Source organism: Salvia hispanica, chromosome 1 (genome assembly GCF_023119035.1).
Source record: "Salvia hispanica cultivar TCC Black 2014 chromosome 1, UniMelb_Shisp_WGS_1.0, whole genome shotgun sequence".
NCBI lineage: Eukaryota > Viridiplantae > Streptophyta > Magnoliopsida > Lamiales > Lamiaceae > Salvia > Salvia hispanica.
The window spans coordinates 52,061,645-52,082,058 of NC_062965.1; the positions used below are offsets into that span (position 1 = coordinate 52,061,645).

Sequence of the window (20,414 nt, forward strand, 5' to 3'; positions counted from 1 at the left end):
TAATGACTAAATGCCCGGTGGATTGACCCGATGATCTGACCTAAACGTATACACATGTTCCGATCTATTTGTTAGGGGATCTTACATGGATTTTACTACTGTCAACTTACATACTTCAAGTCTAGAGTATAAAGCAAAATTTGGAAAGGTATATTTTGTTGGCTCTATGGTAGTAGTTTTTGTTATTGGTGGTAAAAGATCTTGGTTATGTGGATGACCCAAACATTTGTTTCGAACTTGGTGAAGGGATCCAAGTTATTGGTAATGTGGATGGCCCAAACATTTATTTCGAACTTGGTGAAGGGATCCAAGTTATTGGTAATGTGGATGACCCAAACATTTGTTTCGAACTTGGTGAAGGGATCCAAGTTATTGGTTATGTGGATGACCCAAACATTTGCTTCGAACTTGGTGAAGGTATCCAAGTTTCTTATTCGAACTCTTGTTTGTTGATGAGGCGTGGTAACAACGACATCATCTCTCAAACACCAACTCTTGTTCTCAAACATTTGTTCAAAAACCCCGTTTTGGGCTTTTAAACCATTGGCCCATGAAATTAAATATCGCATTATGTTCGCAAATTTCAATTTTAGGCGAGGTTTTCCTTTGCCCCTTTCATATCCAAATTTCTCATTTCGAAATGTATTCAGTTCCGGAGCGTATTTGTGTGATGAAGGATGAAGAAGTAAAACTCGTTAACGACATTCAGTGATTTGTCGTCGTTCTTCCAAGAGGATATTCTGATTCTGTATTCAACTGATTTCCGTAAGGGTTCATATTATACATCTAGAAACACTCATATTATACACCTAGAAACATTGCGCGAATTTTGGAGGTATTTATTCATTTTTCGCGACTTGTATTTGCATTTTTCTTCCTCATCTCTATTTGGTTTGATTTTGGCGAATTTGTATGAGAGTTACTCCGATTTTCAAACTCATGCACACATTTTCATTTCCATGTAAGATCCCCTAACAAATAGTATATCACCATTATTGTCTATTATTTCTTCATGTTTGACATTTAATTCGACATTTCATTAATTATTTTTTATAATATAAATAAATATACAATAAACCTTTAATTTTATATTTAATATACGCATATATTAGATTTTTATTAATATAATTATATAAATGAATTACAAAAAATTCAAATTACTACAAGAAATATTCTAATTTATAAAGTATGCTTTATTTTATTTATATAAATTTTAAAATTAATTTTTAAAAAGTAAACCCCAAGTTCTTAATTTGAAAATTAACTGCCGCTCTCCTCACCCCACCAACCACGATACACTACAAACTCTTCCCTTTATATATATAATATATACTTTAAATAATGGCAAATGAGTCGTAGCTATATACATTAATTATGTGAACTAGCGTAAAACCCATACTATATAAAGACGAATTACTTTATTTTTATATCATTCTAAATTTTTAAAAATTAAACAATATCTATATGACATGTTATGTTGTAATAGTTCCATACGATTGGCGTATCAAGTGTGTGGATTCTAATTATTTTTTCAATTTTGATATATAATGTGTTGAATCTCTAGATCACTAGATGGGCATTCACCGTGTTATGTTGTAATTGTTCCATGCGATTAGTGTTTAATGAGGTGAGTGAAGTATAAATAGATTCAAATATATTTGATATGTTTCATTTTGTTTATTCAAGTAAAAGATAGATTATTATTTACGACCTTTAAAGAATATATACTCAAAAATTGATTTCTATAATCACGATTCACGAGCTAAAATAGAAAGAAATTTTGAATTAGTGTTATTTACTCTTTTAAATAAAATTGATTTTTTTTTTATTCTTGTGAAAATATCAATCAACAGTTTAAATACGTGTAAATTGTCAAAAAGAAATATAGAATTTGTTTGAATTGTTTAATTCATCGGCGGTTATATGATTATATCCATCTATGATTTTTCGACTTTTATGTTAGATACTGCAATTTCACCAAAACAAAATTTAGAACAAATAATTGAGAATTCTCAGTTCAAATATCATAATTTTTCTTACTATTTTTTAAATAGCTGATATTTTGACATAGTTCGTGATTTTTTTTTTTTGGTAATTTACCCTTTAAAATATTTAGTGATCGGATTTTTCGTCTTAGCTTCTCGAACACTGATTCAAGTATGTCAACATCCTTTAGCCTAAATTAAATGCTTTCCTTTAATTTCGCAACTTTCACATTTTGGGGAAATTTTTGTGAAATTGAATTATCATTTCAAAATTAAAATTCACTTTGAGTTAGTTCAAATTCCTCGTTTTTAGGAAACTAGTCAAAATTGGTATATCAATTATGACGATTTACATATTAGGAATCATAATCCATATTAATGAGATTCGTTTTTTGTGATATGTATCGACCATCAGAATTTGGAATTATTTATCAAACGGTGAATTCAATTTTCCAATTTGAATGTACAAACAGCGTATTTCTATCAATTAATCGTAATTTTCATATTTTTATTCCATTCTAATATATAATGAAACATCATTAAATATTTCAAAATATAAAAAACCCCACACATTCGACATTAAAATAATTCATCGATCTTTATCCTATTTTCTTGCTTTTGCTGCAGAAGGCACTTTTTAAATTTTATTATTATATATTTACCTTTTCAATTTGCCAATTTAAATGTTTTCAGTTCTACCATTTAATTATGATGTACAATACAATAAACTGAATTTAGAAAATCACCACATTGATCAATATATTTCAAAATCCTCCACACATTCGACATGAAAATAATTCATCATTTTCCTATTTTCTTCTTCATCATCCTTGCTCTTGCTTCACAAGGTACGTTTTTCAATTTGATTTATTTACATTTACCTTTTCCATAATTTCATTTGTTTATAAATTTGATCTATTAATGTTTGAATCTATAGAAAATCGATTATACTATATGTTCGACGCCATTGTTTTCTCTACTCTTTCTTGTTCTATTCAAAGAGACGAATAGTTAATTAATAAATCAAAATTTTCAACCATATATATGCTTTTTCTACATTACTAAGACATGTATTTATTAGTTAAGAGATCTCAAATTAATCTTGCCGGAAATACTCGTCGTGTGCAATGTCCGAAAAATTATGAAATTGAGTAGTTTGCTTTGAGAAAAAAAGGATTGTGTGCGATTCTAGAAAATTGTGAAAGTTCGTGTATTTATATGCTAATATTTGATTTTTGTAATTTGTTTGTGTTGTTGCAGAAGTGAAGGCATGCGAAAAAATTCTTTGCTCTGTTCATATGCAATTTGACAGATGTACCCCTGGGGAATGCTTGGTCTCATGTGCTCATAAATATAGAAATAAAATAAGATATGGAGAGTGCATCACTAGTAACACTTGCTATTGTGTTATGGATTGCTGTATTTGATTCTTTCATGTATTTTTCCTTTTCCTCTAATAATTATTCCAATAACTTAGCACTATTTATAAGATAATTTTAGTTATCGCGGATTTTTTTTGAATATGTCGTTTTTCATTATGTAATTATATGATGCATGTTGTCTAGATTTCATATGTGAGTTGTTTAAATAAAATTGGGAAGTAAAATAATATATCAACATAAATATCTCGCGAGTCATTACTCCCATTCTTGATTGCCTTCGGGGTGAATTTAGAATTTTACTGGTTTCCCTTTTACGTAGTAAGTACTATGCTTAATGAATGAAATCGTATTTAACTCTTACAAAGATATAATAGTTGTAAAATTTGTAGTGCTAAATATTTTGTAAATATAATTTTTTATTATCTATTATTTTCAATAATAATACCATCTCGTATACTAGATATACCACTTAATCAAAGTAAAAATGAAATTAAAAAAATATTATAAAACCTAATTAATAAATACTCCCTCCATGAATAGGAGTCTCGTTTTTCCATTTTGGTCCGTCCGCGAATAGGATTCCCGATTCATAATTACTATAAATAGTAAAAAGGCCCCACATTTCACTTACTCATTTCACTCACATATCATTTAAAACTAATATAAATAAGTGGGACCCATATTCCACTAACTTTCTTCCACTCACTTTTCTTAACATTTCTTAAAACTCGTGCCGGAAAAAAGTGGGACTTCTATTAGCGGACAGAGGGAGTATTATACTATCCAAGAACTTCAAATTGAGAAAAGAAATGAGGAAGTAGAAGACGAAAACAGCTAATAGTTGTACAAAACACAAACGGGTGTTCGATTATTGGGGATGAAGCAATCTTAAATCTTTGGGCTATTCTTTTATCCATCAAGATACATATATAAGTCAATGAAAAAATTAGCTAATGAAACTGTCGATTATTATCTTTGGTTATTGAACAAAAGGAATGGTAATAATTAAAATCTTTGAATTTGAATATTGGATGGGGACTACAGTAGCATTAAGAATGTTGTCACGTTTCATGTGAGTTTGAGTCACAAGTACATTAAATTTCCCTCTCTTCTTGTCCTATATAAATGTTTTTTGTCCAAACATTCCATTGCAACAATTCTTCTAGATCTCTTCTTCACTAAATTTTCACACTGCAAAAACAGAATGAGCAATTATATTTTTCTTCCCTCCACTTTCTCAATTAATATATTTATTATCTTCTTTCTACTTACCCCTTGCCACTCCCTTAGACCTATTCATTGTAAGTCATATCATTATAATTACTTACATTGATAATGTATTTTATCTATTGATAATTTTTTTTTGATGCAGTTCCTAGTCAAAGCAAAGGGAGTCACAAGCCCATGGAGGTTAAGGTATGGATGCTTTCAAATTAGATGATTTATCATAAACCTAAACTATATGGAGTATAAGATTGATATTATGCAAGTTCTAGTTTTTTTTTTTTTTTTTTTTTTTTTTTTTTTTTTTTTTTTTTTTTTTTTTTTTTTTTTTTTTTTTTTTTTTTTTTTTCCATTTGTTGGTTTGCCATTGTTTATTAGTTTCGATTGACATCTGTGGTGAACTTTGCTCGCCAGCTCCTGACTTTGAGCATTTTTCAGTATAAAAAAATTATCACGGGTAACTAACTATGTACATGTATGTTTATTTGCAGGAAGGGATGGAGTTATACCCGACGGGTTCGAGGCTACCCGATTGCTCGTACGCATGTGGGCCGTGCATGCCCTGCCGGAGGGTCATGGTTAGCTTCATGACGTGCTCGGTCGAGTCGTGTCCCGTCGTCTACCGTTGTGTGTGTAAAGGAAGATATTTTCACGTCCCTACCAACTAATTGATGTCACGTTCTATGTAATAATATTAGTCAAATTTTTGTTAGGGAAGTTTTCTTATATAACCTTTAATTTGGGAGTAAAATATTTCCTCTTTTATCTCATTAGTATTGTTTTATTAATGACTCTTTATGATGCCATGAAAGCATATGAAGTGTATTGGTGGGAAATTAAAGAAGAATGAAGCTGGATTGTGTAACGACTAATGAGACAGCTGCAAATTAAAGACTAAAGAAGTGAACCTATTTAGGGGGTGAATTTGCAATGAAAATAATGATTTGAAGTAGAATAATTAATCTAGAGTACTGGTAATGACAGCTCTCACTTCACTCTAGTTCCATAATTCAAATTAAATTGCCTTTAAAGCAAAATAAATGAATATGGAACCGTTCTAGTTGGGAAGCCATTATTGAGTAAATAAATAAAGCTCATTTGAGTAGGAGCACAATATGAATTATTTCTTTCAAGGATTCATTGATTATGGCTTTATAAACATTCTTTATTTTTATTTGCTAACTTTAACCAACTCAAGAACTATTGAATGCAATTTTTTTTACGAAGAAGAAAAGGACGAAAGAGAAATGTGCTTGACTCAATAATTTGTAAATGAGATGGAATAGATAAATTGGACTAAATCGTTTTTGTACAAAAATTCAACTTATAATTATTCACGAGTAGAGTCGCATTGTAGTGAAGTCTTCTCTCGTCTCCACCTAAATCCGTCACCGTAAATCAATGCCGAGTGGGTAACATAATTATTTAAGTTACTAATACTCCATCCGTCTCCCAAATTTTGTCATAGTTTGACCGAGCACGAGTTTTAAGAAATGTAATATAAAGTGAGTTGAAAAAGTTGGTAGGGTGTGAGTCCTATTTTTAAAGTATTAGTTTTATAATAAAATGTGAGTGAGAATAAGTTAGTGGAATACGAGGTCTACTACAAAAAAATGGTAAAAAGTGAAATGTGACAAATTTTGTGGGACGGATGAAAATGGAAAAATGTGACAAAATTTTAAGGACGGAGTAGATATTTTTTGCAATTAGAATATTGACAAAATTAACTATTAAAACCGTTGAAACTGCATAATTGAACCAAACAATTTAGCTTGACACATTAATCATATCTCATGATTCTCATCCAACAATTTAATTCGAAAAATATATAAGTTCTTGCATTTATTTTTGTTTTATTCAAATCTTAAAATATTAACCTTATAATAATGAAGGTAAAAAAAGACTGCAGTCAAAAGCCACGTGGCAACACAATCCCACCTACCCAAACCAACTGTCACTGCTTAATTCCTCAACCGCTTATCCATCAAATCACTTCCGCCAATCCAATTGCTCACGTAATTACATCTATGCCCTTGTTGAATCAGTCTTGTTGGTACGGCTATCGAATCAGTTCCAAGAAAATCACTGCTCTGGCAATATCAATTTTTCAAAGCACTCAATTCCAGCTACCTCAACATTTCCCACTGCTTTTTTCCCTATTTATATCAGTAATATTCTCATGAATCTAAGGCATTTCAGCTCAATCCATCTGCAGTTACTGTGCGATTTTTGCTAGGTAACAAAAAATTCTTTTTATTTTATAATCAGAGTATTAATCGCAATTTTTGGTAGTGATTTTCGTTGTATTTTTGAGGAATCATGCAATCACGCATTCAAATTGGATGAATTATGATAGTTTAATCATTTGCTTGATTGAGTTTTGCTACGCTGATTGATTTCCCAATTCGTTGGAAATTTATGTTGTGTAATGCGGTGGTGTTGAGAACTCGTTGCTGCGATGATAGAAGTTGGATTAAGAGAGAATGCAATTTGTAATTTGTTGCACATTACTTATTTGATGAAAAGCCGCTTAGAATTCTGATATGAGCTAATTAGTTATTTCTACATTCAAAATCAAGATTTTTTGTTTTTGTATTAGCTAGCAAGCTTTTCCAATGGAAGCATCGAACGGTTTGGGGGATTTCGAGGAAACATCTTATAATGATATCAAGTCTTTCTTTGACTCATCGCCTCCTCTGAAGAATGCTGCAGAAATCAAAAGAAAAACTGAAGAGTTCATTCAATTGAATTCGAAAACAGGCAAGTTAGTTAGTGTAATCACAAAAAAATGCTACATTTTCAGTCGCGATCGAGCTGCAAGGTTTCACATTCATTTTGTTATCAGAACATCCCAGGAGGATAGTGTTGGTGACTTCTGGAGGGACAACTGTTCCTTTGGAGCAACGATGTGTGCGTTACATCGACAATTTCAGCTCAGGCCATCGGGGATCAACTTCTGCAGAGTAAGCTGCCGTTGTTGTTTTGTTTATTTTGATAGATTCTATGTTATGCTTATGTTTTTTACTCTGGACAATGAAACTACAGATATTTCTTGAAAGCTGGATATGCAGTAGTGTTTCTTTATCGCGAGTAAGTAATGCTTCCTTTCTTCTTTAAGCAGATCCTCACGTTCGTGATGATGAAAGTGAAACCGACTTACTTAGCATTGAAAGAGTTATGTGGTAATGTGTATTTTGCAGAGGAACCTACCAGCCATTTTGCACATCACTTCCGAATAATCCTTTGCTCGAATGTTTGCAAGTTACTGACGAATCAAATATTATAGGTTCGCTTCATCACCACACTGCATTTTTACTGAATTTCTTGTCTTTACAGTATTGATAATAGGGAATGCTAGAGGATATTGTTGTAACATGTCTTCTTGATGTTAATTGTCAATTTGCTCGATTCGTTTTCGTTATAAAAACTATCTTTGGTTTACCATTGTTGCACATTTCAGCACGGCCACCATATGAGAAAACAGTCAAGGATGCTATAAGTAACAGTCATGCGGTATGATCATCATTATCTTCGCGTTTCAGTGTAGTTTTTGCTGATCTTGTGACTTGATGATCAATGAACATGTTTGACTCTTTTGCAGGCAACGAGCTCTGGAACCTTGTTGAAACTTCCCTTCACTACAATCTTCGAGTATCTTCAGGTTGGTACTCTCACCATCTTTACGTAGAAACTAAGCTATTGAAAACAAAATTTTCACTTAGTTCCGCCTAGTAATTCAGTTAATCCTTATGATCACTTTTGTGTATGCTTTGCCAGAATTTGCAGTTGATTGCATCATTAATGAGCAGCCTCGGTTCACGTGCTCTGTTCTATCTCGCTGCAGCAGTGTCTGATTTTTATGTTCCTTGGGAGAGCATGGTAACGCATCTATCATTCAACTACTCAAAACGGCATTTCAGCATATCATCATTAAAAATACTAACTTGATTGGATAATATGTTTCTCCCTAACATCAACAGTAAACACATGTTAAGTTAAGCAATAACAGCATGATGGACTGTTTGAGTTTTCATCATCATGTTTTGTTGACAATAGCATCTGCTGTTTCGTCTCAGGCAGTGCATAAGATCCAGTCCAGCTCTGGTCCTCTGGACATGCGACTCGCCCAGGTTCCGAAAATGCTGCTGGTGCTTAGGAAAGACTGGGCTCCAAAAGCCTTTTGCATATCATTCAAGGTAATTTTTACCATCAAACAAAACAAAAATGTAATATTTTAGTGACAGTTTATAGCCTGTTGAAGTCGGGTTAAAACTGTCATGAAATCAGTTTATAAGGCTAAACAAGCGTCTTTCCCCTTTATTATGCATATTCTCGAAATAGGAAATACATTTAACACAATGCTTCTCCTCCTCCACAGCTAGAGACTGATAAGGACATTCTTCTGAAGAAAGCCGGTACGGCCCTTGAGAAATACAACATGGACATGGTGGTAGCTAATGAGCTCCTAACGCGTAAAGAGGAGGTCATCGTCGTCACCAAGGGTGGAAACATTATCGTTCAACGAGACAGAACGCGGGCCGGTGCTGAAGTGGAGGAGCCGCTGATCAAACTCATCGTGGACCAGCATTCTGCTTCTATAAACTCGGCCGCATAACTTCACACTGAGCTTTGAGATACACACAGCTGACAAATGCTAATGATCCAATCCTTTTTCTTTTCAGCAATGAGGCCTTCAGGTATGAAGAGCCATTTACCACTGATTTCATATTTTGCTAACTTTTTTCCATAGAAGAAGAAAGTAATATTATGCTTTTTACACTTCATTTTGGCTTCTCTGTGTTATATGTATGAGAGTTATTTCTGTTGTTGTGCGATGATATTCGAATGTGATGTCATCTTGTACACGTGTACACAGAATTTGCGATTTGCTAGCCTCTTTCCTAATAAACGAAGATTTATTTGTGGAAAAGATGATTCATTCATATCGGCATGAGAGTCCAACTGTATTGCTTTGCTATAGCCTAGAATCCATGTTGTGTTTTTTGTTTTTGAAGGATTATTGATCACTTTTACAAATTAATTAAAAATCAAAGCTCGATTCGTTCATTTCCTCGATAAATCACAAGACAAAGATTTAGGTGCAAATTAAGAGATCATACTTGTGCCTAGACCATAAATATTACTGCTTCAATCATATATAACCAATATGCACATAGCCACATAAAAATATAGCAGTAGTTGGATTATAAATCGTTACTCGCCTAAGCAAAAACTACAAGATTTATCTCATTTACAGAACTACTATATATTTATATCCGTGCTTAACTTGTACCTAATGTTGCTTCACCGACCTTGAGACGACCGCACATTATGCTGGTTCGCCCGGGCAACGGGCGGACCAGAGCGAGCTCAGCGTCCGCAGACGCTGAAAATACTCCCCGAATGCAACCAATCCACTAGCTGCTTGTCGCGTAGTCAATATACGCGACATGTGCTGTAGTGTTTGTTGTCGTAAATGATCTGCCTGTACGTCCAAATTCGACCACATTAGTACTATCAATTTCTGAGTCTACAAAAACACGGCCTGGGCCATTTAGTTTTTGTTACCTGGTTTATGAAACTCTCGAGAGACTCCAAGTTCTCGAGGGCGAAGGCCGTCTGGGAGCAGTAGTTTCCTGCTCCTGGGGCCAGAAACGTGACGCTCTGCGCCAGGGTCTGTTGGAGCTTCTCCATGCCCTGCGACAGAGCGTCCTCGGCCTGCACGCACGAGTGCTTCAAGTTATCCACATTCGCCGTTTGCTGATCAGTGAGAGGCTGCAGCTGAGGCATAACCACCTGCAACCAAAAATTTACACAGTCTATAAAATAGTATACGTACGCAATCGCCTGCAAACCACACACTAGAAACAAACTCGTACATTGATGAGTTCTGAGGGCTTGAAGCCCCCGATCCACAGGAAGAACCTCTCGACAGAGGTCCTCCACATGCCGGAGACCAAGTAGAACGCGTCGGCCCTCGCGGCCTCCCTCTTCATGTGGAAGAGGTCGTAGTAATGGCTGAGCACGCGCTCAACCATTACTCGTAGCTCCAGATCGCCTATGGGCGTCTGGAGCACGTTCTTTAGCTCAGTGATCTTCCTCTCCTGCTGGTCTAGCCAGTGGCTATACTCTATCTCGAACGATGCAATCCCGGAGCCCACAGTGCCACACAAGCCCATATGTGCCGTTGCACCGGCAATAAGCATTCCCTAAAATCAAGAATCAGAACCCAAACACACAATATTTTTCTAAAGTATTGTTTGAATTTGTTGGGTTAATTCTTACCTGTTGTCTAGCTCGCTCGAGCTCGAGCTCGAGTTGAGCTAGCTTCAATCTGCTTGTTTCCAACTGTTGGACATAAGCCTACAAATGCAAAGCAAGAGCCTAACATAACTATCCAAGAATTCAACAATTCTTGCAACCATTCTAGTAAAATTAAATACACGAACTTTTCAGTTTGTGTATTTAAGCAAAATCTCCGCACCTTTTTCCTCAGACGACTCTTCCTTGCAGCCTCGCGGTTCTGAGCCAAGCGCCGCTGTATCTGTGATCACATAACTGGCATCTCAAATCCTACACCAACGCGCTGGCATTGAATGTTTTCATAACAATAAGCAAAGTTTGTAAGAGCTCTAACCTTCTCAGATATACTCCTCGAAGCTCTAGAATCCTCAGCTAGCTCCACTGATTTGTCCGAAGTGTACTCAATCTTGTCGTCTATCTTAGAATCGGCATCGTTGATCATACAGACAGCAGTCTCGGGGCTGATGTTGCCGTCAAATGTGTCTTCCCACATGCTCATCTGGTGCATTGGTTCGTACAATCCCAACCTGCCCGATGGCGCGAACTGAGTTGTCGGGGTAGTCATTTCAACAACCTGAAGAGAAAGACGAGGAAGCTCAACTCAATTGATAAAACACTTCTCCTCCGTCCAAAATATTATGGACAAAAATATCCCAAAAAAGATGAAGAATTGGACTTCACATCTTATATCAATGAATTCTTGAAAATATTTTCTTGATCAGTAAAAAAAAACTCCAAATTCTGAAACTAGGGAATCTAGATCATAATTTATGTAAGAATCAAGAACTAAGAATTAACACACACACACACACAGAGTCACTCAAGTTGTAAGAAAATAAAGCTAAAGTCATGTTCATGCTGTTTTTAAGCAATAAAACAAAGAACATAAAAAATCCAAAAAAAAAAAAAAAAAAGAAGAAGAAAGAGCCTTCACATCTAATATCTACGAAATCTTGTAAAAAAATTCTTGATCAGTGAAAAAACCCATGAAAATTATGAAATTAAGCTACAAAGGAATCTTGATCATAATAATGTCTCACTATCTCACTTCAACAACTGTTTCACTTCAGACAACACAATACAATTGAGAATTTAGTACTAAACAAGTACTAGATTCAGCCAAAAGTAAGACAGCTAGTACAAGAATCAAACCAAAAAATTAAATAAAAAAAAGAAGAGAACTCACAACTTTTGAATATAAAAATAATCTAACAAGAGATTCTTTTTTCTTCTTTTCTTGTGTCCTCTGTTTTATCTTCTGATCACTCCACTCTTACAACGAAGAGCGAAATCGTGTCGAGCTTCGATAAGATTGGGTTCACTTTGCCACAAAGCAGCTTCACAAAGCCAAGAATTTGGAAAAGATTCACTCAGACATATGTTATATAAATAGGGTGTGAACGTGACAAGCATTTCATGGTTTCTTTTATAGCTTTTGTGATTGATCAAAGTGCTAAAATAGAAGCTAAAGTAGACTAAATAAGGCTATGTAACAGTCAACAGATGGTTTTTCTCCCCCAGCTTTCTGGAGCGGCTAATCAGCACGTGCCAGCGCTACGGAGGTGGGCCATGTTAGTAAGAAATTTGAAAGTATTATTGAAGCAAAATTAGTTCAACTTTTTTGTTTAATGTGTGGCCTAATGTGATGTGTTTAGTCTAAAATGGTGAACTTATGTTTCTTTTAAGAAAGGCATTGTGAGTTAAGCTTCTTTTAGTTGGACTAACTCTTAGTTAGTTAGTTAGTTATCACACTCTCTTTGCCCTTTACATGCTATTTTTGTTGGAATATATTGCCTATATTTATAGAGTTGTTATTTCATTGAACTAACTGACAACCGAAAATTATATTGAAATCCCTGATTTAGCATATCCCGAGATGTAGATATATTAGTATCGAACTGCATAAACAATTCTTGTGATCGTGTGTTTGTTTCGTTTATGTTCGTGATTAATTGTTGCAAATTGGGTAGAAGGTTTGCTTAAGTGTTTGCTAAATGAGTGTGAATCTTGTTTCTCTTTTTGGAAAATTGAGTGGTGAAGATAAAGGATGCTTTTAGTTTGGTTTACACTTGTTTTGACTACTTGTCTTGAATAGTGAAATTCAAAAGTTATTTTTTTACTGACAGATATTCAAGATTCCTAGACTGAAAACAGAGGTAAATGCTTCTCTATTATTGAAGATGAAATTGGAATAAAAGTTCTACAACTTTTGTGTACCATTCAAGAATTTCAACAATCTTTATACCTTTTTTAAGTAATAATTTTGTTTTACATCTAAAATTCAATAATGTTAGAACACATTTTTACTTGTATGCTAATCCATCATAAACCAACCTTTGAAACCTTGTGAAAGGCCGTTTAGCTCTTTCTGTTGATCTCTTGGCCTACCCATCTCAAATCATTCCTTTTCTTCAATAAAAAACATAATTTGCAATGGCTTTTCAAATTCAAGAAAGCCATTTAAATAAATAAATAGTAATTAAAAAACATAAAATAGAGAAAAGAAGAAAAACAAAAGCAAATGGCCCTCCTCAACTTTTACATAACCAAAACGCAACATATGACTCATTTAAATTCTCGAAAAGTGTCGAATGTGACAATTTATAAAGGGCATAGGTTTGGTTTTTGTTTACCTTAGTGGATTTTCTGTTTCTTGCTATTTGTGGTTATCATTGAAACTGGCTCGTTGGGCCAATACTTGTCTTTTCTATTAGCCTTTATTGCGGAGAATTTGACCTTGCGTTCTTGAGCGTTTTTGGAGTTCCTTTGCTACTGTTTTAGGCTTATAACTGTTGGCATTTTTGTTGCCTCTAATTCTCTTGTATAAGCGTTTTGATTAGGATTTTGTTTCTTGTTTGTCGTTCGGACTTTTGCTCTGTATCATGAACTCGTCTCGTCATTTTTTGGCTCGAGCATTTCATTTTATTAAATCAAATCCAAGCTTTTGGAAAAAGCCAACATCACAACAACACTTCTCCCATGATAATGATTTATTTATTTAATTTAAATCAACGTTGGAAATAAAACAACATGCTACTATTTTGTAACCTGAATCTTAGCAAAGATTCTTGCAACATAATTTAAGAATATACTTGTTAGTTGTTCCATAAAGCTTAACGACTAAGCTTTTCTCTTCCCTTTGCTTTTGAGCTGTTTTGTTTTCTCCCATAATAATGCATATTATTATATATCACTAAAAATTAAAATAGAAATAAAAATATAGATTTCTTGGATTGCTGCCACTTGGGACTTTGATGAAAAGAATTCTGCATCGGATTAGCACAAATTGAAGTAAAAAAAGTGAAGATGACAAAAAAAGCTTTGTTTAGTTGTCATTTCAATAGAACAGTGGAAGAAGCAACACTTTTTTTTTCCTCTCTTTTTTTTATATAATTTTATTAATTATTATTATTATTATTTGTTTAATTGCATTATCACCATACAAATTGCAGCCAATAATGTGGGACATTATGCAGAGAATTATGATTAAGAAAATGGACTGTTTTGTGAAATATCTAGAAATGCAATTGAAATCAGCAGTTGCACTTTCTAGCATCATTGCATGATTTGAGAAACTTTATTTTTTCTTTTCTTTTCTTTCAAGTTGAGGATTTGTAGATATAAAGAAATCCACTACGAGAAGTAAAGGGTATTTGGTGTTTTTGCTTTTGGCTTTAAAGCTAGAGATGTGATTTTGATATATTTTAGGTCACTTGCCAATTTTGACACAATCTTTATTAATATTGCAACTATAGTAGTATGATTTTTGGAACGTTATAACTGCAAGTATTATAATAAAATTATTTTCTTTCGAAAAGCAGCATCTATGTGTCAACCATTTCGATATACAAAAATAATATTACGTGCATTGTTAGTTATAATTGGCTAATTGCAACGTTTGAAAAGTCGCGTGAAAAAATTATCTAGATATATAGAATAAAGAGAAAATAGTATAGAATTATAGCAGAATGGAATTAAAAATGATAGCTAATTTAGAAGATCTAGCATACCTAGATATGTGGTTGGGACTTAGGAGTACTAGTTAGATGCATGATAAATATTTAGTGATCATATAAAAGCAATAAAATGTTTTTAGGACCCCATTATTTCCTGGATCTGCGATTGACTTCGTTAGCAATCAAACGCGAGCTCGATGAGTAAACTAATAGCCAAGATAGTATCATTCAATAAATCAAAATGTTTGAATACAATGACTACTTCAATAATAGGTTACATTATATCTAAAAAATTGCAAATAACAACTTAATTTGTAACCCTCCCTAGTCTCTACAATCCATCCATTTTTGCATCGAATTCTAGGGCAATTCAGATGGTCCAGCACAAGAAAACATCCTATGCCACACGAATTAAATGACTTTTTAGGATTTTCCAAAAAGCTATGGTTCTAAAGTTGAAATTACAAGTGTCAATGGGCTAGTAGTGTCCTAAAAGGAAACCACAGTAGTAGAATGTGATGCAATTCTTGCCACATTTTTTTCTTCGTTATTTAATTAGTTTTCTTTATAAAAAAGTTGAAAACTTTTAATATGATTGGAAGCTTTTGAAGGTAGCTAAGTATTAGTTGCTAATTTCACATGTAAAATCTTCAATAAGATGTCACATTTTTAGCACAAGTGTATAACCATGGATAGGTCATTTTCGAATGTATATTCCTCCGAGGTTATCAAAAGTATTAATTCACACTAAACCTTATTTTTCCATGGGCAATATTGTCAATTCGTAAGTGTTCAATAATTTAATTCGATTTAGGTTCGCATCAATGCTTAGAAATATCGTTTTTATTTCCTAATGTGCTCAATATTGCTCCAACTTTTTAGAGAATAATAGTTTAATAACAAGTTCATATTTTTATGCCCCACCTACCTCCAATTATTGATCAAGCTTTTTTTCTCGAATATTAGTACATGTTATCTTATGCTCCTTCTATATTTATACATGGAACTCCTTTTTTTGTGACCTTGTATTTTTATTTTTATTTTTGTAATTTGAAGATGTGCAAATGATCAACTACATATATAGCAACAACTACAAACCAGCAGTAACAAGATCCCAATTTCTAACACACAACACAACACAACACAACAACAAAGTTAAAAGACACAAACATGGGAGATCAAAATAGCTAAGCAAAGGCAAGCGAGGGGGAGTTAGCCAGCAAACCTCTTCTCAAGTAGTATCGAATGACTAACACTGAAATCCCTCGTCGAATCAACCGGTCCATCGTCTAATATCCGACAAAATCCTCAGTCATCGGTCTCATTGAGTAGGAAAAATTTGGATGCCCAACTTCTAATCCACGAACAAAGGTGTCAAATAAGTTTTTTCTTCTTAGTCTCCCAATGTGGCTCAAAACCTTGGAATATAACTAACTTTATTTCAAATATTCCAAATAGACCATGATACGACATAAAAAAATATATGTACACAACTTCATATCAAATTTGTGCCCAACCATTGAAGATTCTCCAGTGATGACAACAATAGTACTAAAGATTTTGCAGCTGAAAAGAATGTGTTCTATGGTCTCTGACTCGTGAAAACACACGGTGATCATCTTCGGTCATGGGAATGTCAATTCTAAGCAGTCTATCATTGGTGTTAAGCCTTCCTCGCAGAATGATTACTTGTGGTGGGAGCGAGGTTCTTCCAAGCGAGACTAACAATGCATCTATTATTAACCTCCAACAAGGACCACACTCTCCCATCGCTCGTGTTTGCTCTTAAGTCTATGTGATTAACGACTAAGTACAGTTCCCGAACAAGGTCACGAAAAGATTCCTCCTTTGTCTATCATTCTCCCAAACTCACATTTCATCAACATGGCATGATAACAACATGATATCCTAAAGCAACACATGAAAAGTGAGAAAACCGGGGTTTAGTTGTAGGAGGGGCAAAATTATATATAGAAAATTTTTATATATCTTAGAGGGGGCATTTTGTTTAAGTTTATATATATATTGGAAGAGAGTAGTGATAAAATGCAAACTCATATATTGTACAAACTCCAAATTATGATCTGAACTATTAAAAAATAATAGCATCTGTTGATATTTTCTAATGGTCCAGATTATAATTTCAATTTGTACAATATTTAAAGTTTGCATTTGATTACATTTCTATTTGAAAATTTGTAATAAATGTATAAAAGTGAAGAAATGGTGAGTGCCACAAGGCTAGATCCACCCGTGACTCTAATAAAGTAATAGAAATATAAAGAATTAAAATAATAATATTAATCATTAACGGGGTTACCCCAATACGACTCGAACTCAACCGAAACCATCATGTCCTTATTTGGCCGACCTGATAAGGACATGAACACGATAGGTCTTGACAATAACCCATTAATTCCGTACGTATTCATGTAATCATGTTTTCGCATCATGTCGAAAATTATCCATTCTAAATATTCATAGATATAGTATTTGAAAGGTGAGGAGGGGCGATGGGGGCCTTTCAGCCTTATCGTCCACTTTAAGAACAGGATCTTGAGAACCAAAAAATAAAACTGATAGAAATTATGCAAAATTATTGACGGACAAAAGGCCGTCGATAAGCCACGAAAATAGAAATCGATGGACTTGCCATTGGTAACACTGTTTACCGTAAATTACGGATAGAATTTTCCATTGGTAACACTGTTTACCGACGGATATATGTGGACCACTGACGTAATATGCCGTTAATGGTGAAAAATAGTCCTCATTGAAGGCGCATAGAATTATACTACATAAAACTAGAAAATAATCTTGTAACCAAAATCTTTTCATCTCATCACACGTTAATGAAGAAAAGTAAATAAAACTAGAAAACAATCGTGTAACCAAAACCTTTTCATCTCATCACAAGTTAATGAAGAAAAGTAAATAAAATCATACATAGATTAAAACTAAAAACTTCTTCAACATTTAACCTAATTCAAAAACCTAGGCAGATTTATACTTCACAAGTTCCAGAATTTGTGCAACTAAAAATATAGTGTCTAAATAGAACTGCCATATTTTTTTGACTCCGATTTTAACTCGCAACCATTATTCGAAATGTGTAGAATGTAAACTCCAATTTTTTTAGATAAAGTTTTACTTGTATAGTTATAATTATGAATAAATTGCATGTATATATAAAATATGAGAAAATCTCGGATCTTATAGTTCTACAAATTCGGCATTTCTCAACAATACCATTTTTCATTCTATAAATATGCGATTTTGAAGCATTACTCCACTCTAAAACCCATTTTATTCCCTTGCAATTTTAGCCGGTAAAGAAATAGATGAGACCACAAAGAAATGAAACAAAATTAGTTTTTGTTTGTTGATCACATTTTAGTGTGCCAAACTCAAGAAGCTAGTTTTGTGCACTCGTACGAGCCTAGCTATTTTTGTGCACTCGAACGAGCCGAGCTATTTTTGTGCACTCGTACAAGCCGAGCTCGCGTGCAATTAGTATTTTCCCTCTTTCTCTCTCATATATACACATATAGTAAGATTTTACATATGCAAGTCTACACTTCCCTAATTCTTGGAACTTAATTTATTGTTTTTGAGATATCACTGGGAGACATCTCTTGCTGTAGCATTTTCCTTCAAACAATACAAAGAATCCACTTGATCAATTATTTTTGTTCTTTAAAACACTTAGGGCTTATATAGTAACATTTCAATCAAATCTTTATGGGGCCATTTCCACCAAAGGAATTTGGTCATATTCCACTTTTAGTGATTGATCATCAATTCCTCAAAGACAATCCACCTCTCATGATGAATTTTTCCAAACTAGATAACAAGACATTGATCAAGAACAATGTGGCCTTATCTCCGGAAGAAACCATGATGCAAAACCCTTCTTTCTCTTCGGGTTCTTCTTCGGCTACTTCTCCTCCAATCCTTCATGAAAACCCTAACACGAAACCGGGGGATGGAGTTTGGAATGATGGGATGAAAAACCCTTTTGGAATGAGGAATTTTGGAGAAGAATTCTTGCGAAATCCGGCGCCATTGATGATGAAGATGGATCAAGAATACATGAATTGGCAAAAGCAAGAAACAATGCAGATTGTCCAGACAGATTTTAAGGTTTCCGAGATTGGTGCTAGAAGATATTCTGATAATTCACGTTTTGAAAATGGGAAAAATGATGAGAGTTTTGCAAACTGTGTGGAGAGGAGGCAGAGAAGGATGATCAAGAATCGAGAGTCAGCTGCAAGATCAAGGGCTAGGAAACAGGTTTGCTTTTCTTGTTTGATTATGATAATATTGATTTTCGATATTATCAACTTCAATCTCGTATTTTATTTCATAGTTATATTTTTTTGGAATTCAGTTGCTATATCGGTTCAATCGGAATTGAGTATCCTACTTTGTGGTGCCCCATCGACATTTCGATACTATTTCCAATCATGAGAAATTATTATTGATAAATTGAATTTTCCATTATACGCTCATCAATAATGATTCTTCATTTATCCCTAGCTAGTTAGAAATAGGATTGGCATTTAGATCTCGTATTCAATTTCAATTTTAGTTTCGTATTTTCAGCTTCACTTGAAATTGAGTATCCTATTTTTCGGTGTCCCATTTAAATCCGGTATTCTATCTCCAATCATATTGATCGGGATGGAGAATTATTATTGATCCTTTTTCACATGATTATAGCATTGGATGTTAAAGTACTTTAGTTAATGAATAATCTCTTCAGAATTATTATATCCAGTTAGAGCATATTATTATTTTTAACGTTTAAGTCCAACTTAATCAAATCCATAACTAGAGTATATTATTTCTTAACCTTTACTTCTGATAAATAATTTTTTAGTATGATCATTAGGTCATACTTATATTTTGTGAAGTGAAAAGGATCCTCGTATGTACTAGACAATCTATACACAAAATTCTTTATAAATTACATAAATATTAATATTGTAGATTGAATGAAAAGTTTGTACTATTATTTTAATTTTAAACGTTTTAATTTTACTGATGAATAATGATTTACATTGCAGGCTTACATAAACCAATTGCAAGAAAAGGTGAGTCAACTACAGACATCAACTAAATTGCTTATGAAAATAAAGGTACTACTTAATTACAGCGTTTTTGAAAACAAATCTCAATTTAGCAATATATATTCTTCGTGCGATCGAGTATTGACATTTAATTTCTGCCACATTTTTGCAATGAATGTAGTAATCAATATTATAGTATGAGAATTATTTGAGCTAGTTACGTTACAATGCAATATATATGTAATTATTAATGATATTGAAATTACCATTTTTTGTTAGTTAATTTACGTTCTATATATTTTTTTCAATACAATTAAGTTGCTCGGTATTTATTACCACGATTGAATAAACTAATTCAGTTTGTGAGTGTCATGAGAGATTAATTTAGTTGGATGCATGAGTCATATTTTTATCATGTAGTAGTAATATATAATGGGGGGGGGGGGGTATATTATTAGCGTCTTCATCATATTTATTTTTTTAAATTAAGAT

At 33.5% G+C, this 20,414-nt stretch overlaps 3 protein-coding genes across 4 annotated transcripts; 2 read left to right on the forward strand and 1 right to left on the reverse strand.

The window, feature by feature from the left end:
* Positions 1-4,541: 4,541 nt before the first annotated feature.
* LOC125201441 (protein EPIDERMAL PATTERNING FACTOR 2-like) lies at positions 4,542-5,361 on the forward strand. The gene is made up of 3 exons (XM_048099554.1): positions 4,542-4,668; positions 4,740-4,783; positions 5,083-5,361. Exons 1-3 carry the CDS (start codon positions 4,572-4,574, stop codon positions 5,257-5,259), a joined length of 318 nt encoding a protein of 105 aa, XP_047955511.1. The 5' UTR covers positions 4,542-4,571; the 3' UTR covers positions 5,260-5,361.
* Positions 5,362-6,675: 1,314 nt separating this feature from the next.
* Positions 6,676-9,538, forward strand: LOC125201440 (phosphopantothenate--cysteine ligase 2-like). Its single transcript, XM_048099552.1, has 10 exons — positions 6,676-6,827; positions 7,191-7,351; positions 7,437-7,554; positions 7,637-7,681; positions 7,792-7,877; positions 8,052-8,104; positions 8,193-8,252; positions 8,369-8,470; positions 8,668-8,787; positions 8,970-9,538. Exons 2-10 carry the CDS (start codon positions 7,207-7,209, stop codon positions 9,204-9,206), a joined length of 966 nt encoding a protein of 321 aa, XP_047955509.1. The 5' UTR covers positions 6,676-6,827; positions 7,191-7,206; the 3' UTR covers positions 9,207-9,538.
* Positions 9,539-9,718: 180 nt separating this feature from the next.
* LOC125201439 (transcription factor TGA7-like) lies at positions 9,719-12,335 on the reverse strand. Of its 2 annotated transcripts, none has more exons than XM_048099550.1 (7): positions 12,081-12,335; positions 11,229-11,468; positions 11,076-11,135; positions 10,877-10,954; positions 10,471-10,800; positions 10,160-10,387; positions 9,719-10,076 (listed from the first exon to the last, which is right to left on the reverse strand). In XM_048099550.1, exons 2-7 carry the CDS (start codon positions 11,457-11,459, stop codon positions 9,921-9,923), a joined length of 1,083 nt encoding a protein of 360 aa, XP_047955507.1. In that variant the 5' UTR covers positions 11,460-11,468; positions 12,081-12,335; the 3' UTR covers positions 9,719-9,920. The 2 variants fall into 2 exon arrangements, with proteins under 2 accessions (XP_047955507.1, XP_047955508.1); XM_048099551.1 differs by lacking the exon at positions 12,081-12,335 and adding an exon at positions 11,943-11,961.
* Between the last annotated feature and the right edge of the window lie 8,079 nt (positions 12,336-20,414).